This window comes from Solanum pennellii, chromosome 6 (assembly GCF_001406875.1).
Source record: "Solanum pennellii chromosome 6, SPENNV200".
NCBI classification, from domain to species: domain Eukaryota; kingdom Viridiplantae; phylum Streptophyta; class Magnoliopsida; order Solanales; family Solanaceae; genus Solanum; species Solanum pennellii.
The window spans coordinates 22,359,709-22,371,754 of record NC_028642.1 but is presented as its reverse complement, the minus strand read 5'-3'; the positions used below and the strand labels follow the sequence as shown (position 1 = coordinate 22,371,754).

At 31.6% G+C, this 12,046-nt stretch overlaps 1 protein-coding gene across 1 annotated transcript; it reads right to left on the bottom strand.

Annotated features, from left to right (window-relative positions):
• Nucleotides 1–7,094: 7,094 nt before the first annotated feature.
• Nucleotides 7,095–9,627, bottom strand: LOC107022185 (serine/threonine-protein phosphatase 7 long form homolog). The gene is made up of 4 exons (XM_015222867.1): nucleotides 9,512–9,627; nucleotides 8,850–9,405; nucleotides 7,774–7,947; nucleotides 7,095–7,514 (listed from the first exon to the last, which is right to left on the bottom strand). The coding sequence occupies exons 1-4, from the start codon at nucleotides 9,625–9,627 to the stop codon at nucleotides 7,095–7,097; spliced, it is 1,266 nt and encodes a 421-aa protein (XP_015078353.1).
• Between the last annotated feature and the right edge of the window lie 2,419 nt (nucleotides 9,628–12,046).

Genomic DNA, 12,046 nt, shown 5'->3' with positions numbered 1-12,046 from the left:
ATGCATACTCACATCTTTAGTACCACATTTATACATCACAATATTAGCACATTTACATGTCAAGAATTTGTATTCCTAAATAAACAAGGACACTATAATTATTGGCAACACAAAATTTACGGTAGCAAAATATTCTTCAAAATAACACTTATAACTTTCTTTTCTTTTCCCCTCCTTTTTTTTTAATCTATTTGAGGTAATAATTTATGTGCGTAGATAATCTTTTTGTGTTGTTAGAGATGAATTTGAAAGGAAAAAAAGAATGAGAGAAATTTGTCAATGGATATTTTTAAGAAAGAGATATAAAGAGATGACACTGAAAAAAAGAAAAAAAGAGTAATAGTGCGTTAATACCAAGGAAAAAGATGATAAATGACATTTAGTTGGTAGTCCTATTATGTAAAGATTAACTAGAAAGAGAAAATGAGATATTTATTAAGGAGCGTATTCAAATATAATTGTGATTGAGATCCTAAATAGTAAATAAAATAAAATGTAAAATATGAGTGCATTAAATCAATCCACTAACCAATAAAATAGGTCTTAAATCATGTAGATATTTATTTTATAATCCATTGTCACACTTATAAATAAAAAATATGTGAATGTTGTAAATAAAAATACTAAATAATAATATGTAAATTATGATCTTAAATATTAAATTCTCGTAATTCTTTCATTTTTAAATAGGGAAAATTGTATATAATAGTAAACCATTAATTCAAATTAAATGATATAAATATATTTTTATTTAATTGTATTCTATAACAAATTGTTGCTATTTTCACCTCTCTAGCAGGTGGAATCTTACTCGCCACTCTCGTTTGGTGGCAGTCTCTCTCGTCTCTCTCGCTTTGATATAAACACAAATGTATAAAATGTGTTTGTATTTGTATAAAGCGAGAGGAAATTGTATATATACATATATTTTCGTTCCGCTCTCTCCCCTCTCCCAGAATTCTCTTGTCACTCTCCAGATCTCACTCGCCGCCCTCGCCTCTTTCGCTTATACAAAAAGAAACGAAATGTATAAATCGCGTTTCTGTTTGTATAAAACGAAAGAAAATTATATACACATGCAATACATATATTTTCGTCTTAAACACTTATAATTATACAATACAAATATTCTCTGTTAGTTTTCTTTTGCCTCTCTCTCTTTCTCGTTTTATACATACAAAGATTATACAGTTGATATTTTGTATACAACTGCTTTCTTTTGTATATGTATAGTGAATTATACAACTGCTTTCTTTGCATATGTATAGCGAATTATACAACTGCTTTCTTTGCATATGTATGGAAAACTATACGACTGCTTTTTCGTATATGTATAGCGAAATATACATATTTATGTTTGCTATGCAGTGCAATTATGCAAACTATAATTATAACATACAAATATGATTTTTATGTTATAACATACAAATATGATTTTTATGTTTGCTATATGTGAATATTCCAAATACAGTAGTCAAAATTCAAAAAATTAATAACACATAATAAACATCGATACATTATAAAAAATCACATGATTCATCTACATCGACCGTAGGCAACGATCCAAAGAGAGTCACATATTAGTATTAAAGTTTTATGTCTTTATGTTACGTCGACTGTAGGTAGAGTCGAGATCAATATTATAGTTTTATCTCTTTACGTTACGTCGACCGTAGGTAGAGTTGCATATTAACATTTCCAACATAATTCATTCCATGTGTAGACATATATTATTATTTCAATCAGCCGTAAAGAGTATGACATCCAAATTCCTAATAGTTTAAAGATAAAAATTGGTTGGCTGATTTTATTCTTAGTACTCATACTAGATAAAGTGTAAACAACATATCTAAAATATGTTGTTTTTTGAATTTTATACATAAATTATTGGGCATATGTGTTTCATATATAATAGGACAAAGGGTCAAATATACTCTTGTACTATATTAACTAGTTTAAATATATTCTTACTTATATTTTTGGGCTAAATATATCTCTCCCGTTATACTTTTAGGCTAAATATATCCTTATCACTAACGAAGAACACATAAACGACTAAAATTAAAATAGTTATTTAATTTAAAATAATTAAATTTGAATATAACCCGCCTTGAACAATTTAACCCGACCTAATCAAATTCAGGTACAATTCTTGGGAGTTGGGAACCAAATAAGCCACCAAAATATAAAAATGACCAAAACAAGTCACTATTTTAGTTAGTAACTAAAATAAGCTTAGTGAAAAAAAAAGTTCCACTTTATCCAATTTTTCAAACGTTTTCCGTTAGTGTGATAACGTGTATTTTAATGTATAACGAAACTTTTTCTTACACTTTATTAAGTGTAAGAAAAACTTACACTTTATAAAGTGGAGCTTTTTCTTCCACTTTATAAAGTGGAAGAAAATCTTACACTTTATAAAGTGGAACTTTTTATTACACTTCATAAAGTGTAACTTTTTCTTACACTTATAAGAGGAATATTTTTCACGTTTTGAAAAAGTTTTTTCAGTGTTGTCATACAATTATGTTGATTTGACATGTCATAAAATGGAAAAAAATATTACACTATGTATTTTTATTTTTTTTATTCTGAAAAAACTTTCAATCTCTATTTAAGGACGTTTAAAATAATTGATATCACCTACAACATAAAATCTTCTATATTTGTTCATTCAATCTAAAAAAAATGTCTTTTACGCCTAAGTTAAAGTTTCAACTTATTGGAATGACTAAATTATACATGACAAAAATATTGTTTATTATTATTGTCCTCCCAAACACAATGCTAAATATCCAATTAATGTTCAATATCATAAATTTATTTCATCAATTTATAAAAGGATGAGTATAAACAGTACTTAGTATAATTTGGTTATAGTCGGAAAATGCCTTACTTCATTTTTATCACAAGGACAAGTTAATTTTGGAGAGTGGATTATCCATTATGACAAATCGTTGACCGACTTTTTGACGGTTCCAAATGACCACATAGATCAAATCAAGTTAACAATACTTGAAATCTATGTTATGAAGGAGCCTAAGATTAGTCAACAACGTTCTCATTTATCAGTCGATGTCAATCTCCAATTAGAAACTCGTAACAACTTTGATGAATTTCCAATAAATCAATCTACTGATTTTCCTTACATGACTCATTATCAAAATATTCTTATCAGCCCATATGATTTTGATTTAAATGAAACTATCAATGAAAGTGATCGGTAATGCTCAATAATTATATTTCAATCAATATTTGTTGATTTTTTCAATTATTTATTAGTTTATATGATATATTTTTCTTATTATTATATATTTTGTAGCGGTTTACCTCAGCAAGATAGGAATATTGCTCTAAGTTATGGATTAGATAATTATTTTGGTCAGTCCTCACACTTTGAAACGACGTAAAATGTTGGAACATCCTCAAATTTTCATGTCTCGCGTACTTTTGGTGCAGATGATCATCAGTATGTCCAACGCTTGATTTTGTTTATTTAAGTAAGTTAATCGCATGAGCGAAATATTTATACTTTTTTACAGATATAGGAAAAATATTACATAAGATGAACCCAGTGATCCTGGAATATCAATGATCGTGACCTTCCTAATTATGGCTCACCTTCAGCTAGTGATAGTAATGATTTGCCTAATGGTGAGGAATCAGAAGACAATGTTCCATTTGAGGCATCATCTAGTGATGATGGTTTTTTGACTCTCAATCGATCACCAAGACCAATGTCCATGAGCCCGTTACGTAATCATGAAATTCCTTATCTTGATCATCTCCCGGATGGTTCAGATATCTTTGGTGATACATATGATGAGTATACATCATAACGTACGTGGTATGAACCAGAAGATTACATGAATGGTGCTATTTATATTGAAAAATGCATGTTATTCAATTCAAAGAAGCAGTTGCAAAGAGCAGTTAAACTTCTATATCTGAAAGTAGCAAGGGAGTACTTTGTTATTAAATCGACAAAAAAATCATGGCGTCTTGTTTGCAGGCGTGTAGAACAAGGATGTCGATTTAGGTTGACTTCTTTTATTGATAAACATACTAACATGTAAAAAGTTGGAAGATACATTGAAGAACATACATGTGATATGTGTACATGTCGCGAAGGACATTTCAACTTGGATGTTGAGATGATTGCTAACGTCCTCCGTGTTGATATAGAAAGAAAGCTAATGTACTATTTTATCCTTAGATGATTCTTATTTAATAAGAAAATATTTGTTTTTATTTGATAATCAATATTATTATTAGTTTTCAGGTTTCCCATCAAAGACTGTCAAACAACCGTTCTTAAAGCATATGACATTTCGATAAGTAGAAGAAAAGCCTATCTTGGTCGCAAGCGGGCTTTTGAAAAAGTCTATGGTACTTGGGAGGGTTCTTTTGCCGAGTTACCGAGGTTCATGGAAGCTTTGAAACACTTCAATCCTGGAACAATAGTAGAATGGAAAACAGAGCGGCGTGTTGATGTCATTGAAGATGTATTCAACTATGTGTTTTGGGCTTTTAAATAATGCATTGATGGGTTTGTGCATTGTTGTCCTGTTATATCGATCGATGTAACACATGCTATGGAAAATATGATATCAAGTTGTTGATTGCGATTACAATAGATGGTAACGACTCTATATTACCTTTGGCATTTGCAATAGTTGCAAATGAGAGCATAGAGACATGGACTTTATTTTTGGATCATTAGCACTTGCACGTTGTCAAGGGTCGTAGAGGGGTCACATTGATATCAAATAGGCATCACGAAATACTCTCATCCGTTTATAATTCTCCGAATTGGCAGGCTCCATTTGGGTTCCATCATTTTTGTTTGAGACATTTGAAAGCCAATTTTCAAAAAAAATTCAAAAATGTCACTTTGAAAAACCTGTTATGGGCAGCTGCAAATCACTGTTAGGAGAAAACTTTTTCGGAAAAAATGAAAAAGATCAAGGAGATTAATGCGGAAGCACATGTGTGGCTAATGAAGAACGATCTTGACAAATGGATATTGCACAGGAATGGAGGTAAGAGATGGGGCATGCTGACAACAAACAGTTCTGAATCATTCAATGGTCTTCTCAAATCGTTACTGTAATGGTAAGACTCACTTACAATCAAATTATGAATCAGTTTGTTACAAGATCAAAATTTGTTAATCATCTAGTACAGGAAATGCAACAATGGATGCCTAAATCATTCAAGATTTTTGAGGATAATCGAAAAAAGTCACAACGACACACACTGATCAACTATTACCAACAAAGGAAAAACATATTTGAGGTGCAAACACATATGCATCATAGTCGTGGTGGTAATAAGCACATTGTAAATGCATCACAAGGAAAATGTCAATATGGTAAATGAAAATCATACCACATTCTGTGTTCTCATGCAATAAAGGGATTTGACCAAATTGGGTATCAAACATGGGAGAATATGACACCAGAATTCACTGTGCGTAGCTACGAAAAAATCTACTTTGGACAATTCAATCCACTCGGCGGTGAAAAGTATTGGCATGATAGTCCCTTTCTTATTATAACAAATAAAAATTATTTACAAAAAGTGGGGCATAAATAAAACCACCCGTAAACAAAATGAAATGGATGTTCCTGCAAGTACACTCACTCGCAAGTGCTCAACATGCAAACAAATATGCCATGATAGGCGCAACTGTCATTCACGAACTCGAAACGCCTCAGTTGGTGGTAGTAGCTAAAGAAATATGTTTAATTGTGTTAATTTATTCTTGTATCAATTTTTATGCAATTTTTTATTCGAACTTTTGATCATCTTCAAGTCATGTTTAAATTTTCAAATTTTTTCATTCACTTTTAAAAGAAAAAAAATACATACACAAAATAATAATAATATATATAACTAAAACAATAATACTATACACCACAAAAAAAGATACATAAACCAAAATAAAACTATATATGATTAGAATAAAAAAAGATTCATAGACAAATATAATAATATTATGTTACACAACCCTTTTTTGAAATCCGTAAAATATCTCGCGGTCTAAGTCCCGTATATCCATATTCATGTTCATTGTTCCTCTTCCGCTTTTAGGCCGGAAGGTCCTTTATGTTCACATTCTTTACAATTATTTTAACACGTTTTTTTCTTTTGGGTGTTTGCGGCATATCATCCACTGACATATTGAAAGTAAAATCTGAAGACGAGAGTGGTGATAAGGTGATCTGCAATACAAAGTTAGATAGTAGAAATTAAAAATAAAAGTATAAATGATAGGAATATGCAATGTGATGCAAGTTGTGTATTGTTAGAGGTGATAGACATTCAAGTCACTTCCAATTATGTGTGCATGTATGATGTTTCAACACCAAAGTTTGAGATTCTATCGCCTTATTCATGGGATCTCAAAATTGTTTTTTTCCTCACACCTACTATTTTCGGAGAACATATTTATAGATTGTTTGGTCAAGCATCTTGAATTCTAGATAACTAAAACAAAAGAAAAACAAAAGACCCCTCATTCAATAATTAAAGAAAATAACTGTATTAAATAGATAAATAACACGAACCTGTGATTCAATTAGATCATCAAGCAATCCTTCGATAAAATTTCGAGTGTTATAAATAGTAGTATCTTCGTTGTCACAATGGATAGTACCTAATGTGCCTACAAAAATATATAAATAGTTTTGTTTATTTATTTTGAAATATTTATATAAGTTAGTAATGTTTTAAGTTTATAATTAATTGTTAATGCTTACCATCATATCAGGTATATAATCTCCAACATCTATTGTTGAATCATAGCTCATACGTCCGATTTCTTCCACATCTCAAGTCGGTCTTGAATGAGGATCAAATGACATATGTAATAAATTCATGATGTCTGACGTGCCAAACTGATGAACATGCAAATCATCAGCCTCTACTCTCACCTCTGCCTCTATGTCTGGAGGCATAGGCATACCACCAGCGCCACGTCCTAGATTGCGTCCTTGAGCTCTACCTCTATGCCCCATCCGTCCACGTCTGGGTCCTCTTGCACGCACATGTTCAAATAAAGGATCTCTTTCAAAAAATGGCTCTCTAAATTATATTTCGGCCTCAACCAATGTATCTTTAACAATCTGAGATACCTCTTCACCATGTGAAGCTGAGGTTGTGTCTCTCTGCCACTGTAATGCAAGACTATACAACTTAAATAGTCCTCTGGACATTGCAATACTAGTATCAGCGGAATGAACAAAGTCTGACGATACAGCAACCTCTAATGCAGGACTACCTATAAACAATCTTCCTTGCATCATATACCATAATTTATACCCTGCCCCGCTAGTACCATCATTTACCTCCACCGCTAAACTCTGATGTCGATTACCCCAATCACGAAAATATTTATCCATCATTTCAAGAACCTTTGGTCCAAGCCTCCTACGCTGATTATGCACATGGTGGTTGGTTCCCCAACAATCACAGGTACATGCTGGGAATGACCAAACTGTCGCATTACTCTATCAGGAGAGTGCACTTCAACAATCTCTAGGCAAAACATAGGAACACATGCCATCCATAGGGGCTCATCGACCATACAATAATGAGGCAGTGTGTGTAAAATCTCATTGTACGGTGAAACTATTTTTAAGATATAACAATTAAATAAAATCAACATTAACTGATTAGTATACAAATAAAATTATTATTGATTTACTTTTATATGTAATTTATATTTTTTAATTGTTTTAGTAGAGTTGCAAAAATTATTTGATGTACCTGATTCTCCGTCATGCGGTCTAACTGGTCTCTAATTGGGATATGAACATGATATGACTCAGTATCACTATCAGTTCCACGCGTCCAACGCCTAGCATATAGAAGTAATATGTCACCATCATGCTGAGGAGGAGCTGATGGTTGTACAGGCAAGACCCTCTCCCAATACCAAACCTTGATGTGACAAACAAAATAATGAAATTATCATCATTAACAAAAAAAAATAGATAATTACATATATATATATATATATATATATAGCTGTAGAAAAATGTAAGTGAATCTTTTTTAAAACTATGTAGGTTTTCTAATAATTATTCATAGTAATTATGAAGTGAGTTTCAACCTTTGGTGGGACCTCTTTTTTAAAACTATGTAGGTTTTCTAATAGAATAACATTGTGTGCTTTATCAATGCAGGTTTCAGCCGAAAGAAGCAGACAAATAAAATGAACTATTTGTATGTAATTTAAATATTTTAAAAAATTGATTATAGAAAAATTATTCTTGTACGGTGTAAAGTTAAAGTTTTTTACATTTGAATGTATTTTAACATTTAACTAAAGTTACATGAAGGAGAGGAATAAATCCACAAGTGTCAACCACATTACCGATAGATGGCCGACAAAGTGCACGGTACAAGTAGGCTAGCACTGCACTGCCCCAACTATACTTACCTACATCATAGATAGGATCTAGGAACGCCAAGTATTGTAAACTAATAAGGTTCCCCGAAGTGTTCGTAAATAAGATGCCCCCCAATATAACAAGCATGTAAAGTCTAGCAATCTTCTCAACCCATTCCACTGGAGTAGAATCTCTTATCGAATCTACTTGTAACTGATCTCGCAAGTAGCCGGTAATGCTATGTATCCTCACTCGACTCGCACCATCCATATCAGTAGGTGTTATGGCGCATCCTGTGAGTGTTTCTANGAAAGAAGCAGGCAAAGAAAATAAACTATTTGTATGTAATTTAAATATTTTAAAAAATTGAATGTAGAAAAAATATTCTTGTACGGTATAATGTTAAAGATTTTTACATTTGAATGTATTTTAAAACTTAAGTAAAATTACCTGAAAGAGAGGAATAAATCTGCAAATGTCAATCACATTATCTATAGATGCCCGAGAAAGTGCACGGTACAAGTAGGCTAGCACTGCACTGCCCCAACTGTGCTTACCTACATCGTGGATACGATCTAGGAACGCCAAGTAATGTAAACTAATAAGGTTTCCTGAAGAGTTCGGAAATAAGATGCCTCCTAATATAACAAGCATGTAAAGTCTAGCAATCCTCTCCACTCGTTCCACTGGAGTAGCATCTCTTATCGGATCTACATGTAACTGATCTCGCAAGTAGCCGGTAATGCTATGTATCCTCACCCGACTCGCACCATCCATATCAGTAGGTGCTATGGTGCATCTTGTGAGTGTCTCTAATAAAGTACGCCATGGACGAATCCTCCGGGTAGCATCCTGATTATACACAACATCACCATCAATGCACAAACCAAACAAGACCTGCATATCCTGCAATGTAATCGTGACCTCACCAAAAGGTAAGTGGAAGCAATGAGTCTCTGGCCTCCAACGCTCAACCATAGCTGTAACAAGGGCACGATCATACTGCCTGCCCACACAAACTACATCATACAGTCCGGACCTACGTAAGATCTCCTCAACACGTCATGAAATTGGTGCAAACGAAATAAATTCCAGGCATCATTCATGCGCACCGTCCTAATAAGGCTACTAATGGTATCTCACCTTTCCAAAACAATTCTGATTTATGCTCATGCTGAGAGAGAAGAAGTGTACGATCAATTGGTCCAGGATTCACAACACGCTCCATTATATACTGTAAGCAAAATTATATTAATTCGTATAATATAATTATATTTTGACATATTAATGCATAGACAGTTCTGCTTTTTATTTACTTTTATAGCTTTGTTGGACCTCTGCGGTAAAAGTAAAATTCTATATTATACCTCTTATTATTTGTCGAGGTTCCTCAACGAGGTTTTAGCTTTTGAATTGTGAAGGGGGGTAAAAGAAAAAAAAGAATACTAATTGAGTAAGTAGTGAGAACATATATGATGATCGAGAATATTTTAACTAAATAATGTTTAAAATTATTAGTTATTAACTATTACATAATCATGAAGAATGTTTTTTACTATTAATCGAAATCTAACAAATAATAACGATATAACTCTCTCGGCTTTCAGCTCAAGTTGGTGAAATAACTTGAGTCTGCTAACTCCAAAAGAAATTACTAAAACAAAATTACAGAAATAGTAATCAATCACCCAAACAGTGTTACCGAAGTAGTATTTGAACAAGTAAACAATCACTTGTAAGAAAGACCACTGGGATATTTTCTTGGGAATATGCTGGTAATTATATTTTGTGAAAGGAATTGTTTATAACACATACAAAAAGGAATCTACACTAAATTAGTTGCTAGACTCCCTATATGTCTAGTATGTGATATTATTTTTTTTAATTTGCCAGATTGTATAGAGCTCCCAACACATCCTTAGTGTTTTTTTACTTTGCCAGATTAGCTTCAGTGTTTACATCATTATATTTTGATTCATTCTATTGTAGTTAAATAATAAGATAAAAACAAATTAGACTATAACTTTGTGGTTTAATATCATTCTCAAAAATGTTTAATATCATTTTGTCAAAGCTAATGGGTATCTTAAAGAACTCTCACAAAATTCAAAAAATTCAACTTTAATATACTATTCAAAATTCCAATCTCCTTTTTAACGTGCGGTCCAAAGGTTGACCATAGGAATATTTCTTTTTCGAAATTTATTTTCAAATTTAATACAACATAGAGATTGAGCAACTAATCCTCTTATGAACTTCAATAATTATTCCACTAACAAGCAGAAATAAAATCTAAATTAGGAATACGGAAGAATGTTAAGTCAACTCTATTTTTCTTAATATTTTTACTATTCCATTGTAAAATAAAATCAAAATAATTTAAGAACATGTAAGTTATAATTTACTCTGTGAATCAGAACCATTAGGCAAAATGATACTATACTAGACACAAGATGATATAAATTAAACACATTCTAAGTAAATAAAATATGAGATGTTAAATAAATACCTAATTTATATAATTTGTAGGGACGGATTGTTATGTTGTCGGGTTGTGCTACTCCGATATTTTAATTTATTTAGTGTGGGGCCACTTCAGTTATCGGATTGGGACCATCAATGTTAATCTTCAAAGTGTAAGCTTAGAAGCATGAAAGTGAAAGAAAGAAGGAGAAGGTGAAAAGGTAAAGTAATTTTTTAGAAAGTGGAAGAAAAATCTCCACTTTTTAACTTACACTTTATAAAGTGTAAGAAAAAGTTCCGTTATACATTAAAAATACACATTATGACACTAACGGAAAACGTTTAGAAAATTAGATAAAGTGGAACCTTTTCTTCCACTAAGCTTATTTTAGTTAGTAACTAAAATAGTGGCTTATTTTGGTCATTTTTACATTTTTGTGACTTATTTAGGTTTCCAACTCAATTCTTGGCAACTCTGTCAAGATTCTTTGCATCATCATGAAATATAAAGCCAATTATGTCATTGTAATCAAGAAACTCTTTCCATCGCTTACCAATGCTCACCTGAGTTGTTCCATTGACAACATTCTCGATCTACAGAGCTATTTTTTCTTTTTTAACTTGAAAAATTTCATTTCCATAGTCAAATTGCTCTCCAGTTGGTGCCAACGGCATATACAACCAGTTGGTGGATCAATGTTATTAAAAAACTCATCGTTCACTTCCCTCCATTGGCACATACAGGTGGGTCAATGATATAAATTAGGTCAAATTAAATTATTTGGGCGTAGAGGGTTATATTCAAATTTGATATAATTTAAATTGAATAGTTCTTTCAATCTTAGCCGTCTACCTGTTTTCAGTTAGTCATAAGGTCATATTTAGCCTCAAAGTATAACAAAAGGGGTATATTTGACCCAAAAGTATAACTAATGATATATATAAATATTTCATATAGTACATGAGTATATTTGACCCTTTGCCGTATCTTAAATATCACTAATTAGTTTAAAAAACACACATGTGTATAACAGAATTTCTCTTTTATTTGAAAAAACCTTGACACATGACATTTCATAAAGATAAATATTCCGCCTTGACTAAAAATAAATAACGATATTAATATTAAATTGATTAAAAATTAAAGACTAAATTATTGCTATTCCAATATATATATATATATA

Coding starts and splice junctions, on each gene's coding strand:
- LOC107022185 (XM_015222867.1), bottom strand. CDS start 9,627: ATGGAGCGTGTTGTGAATCCTGGACCAATTGATCGTACACTTCTTCTC. Junction 9,406..9,511: donor TTAGTAGCCTTATTAGGACG/GTGCGCATGAAT, acceptor TTGTGTGGGCAG/GCAGTATGATCGTGCCCTTG. Junction 7,948..8,849: donor GATTTATTCCTCTCTTTCAG/GTAATTTTACTT, acceptor TGTCACATCAAG/GTTTGGTATTGGGAGAGGGT.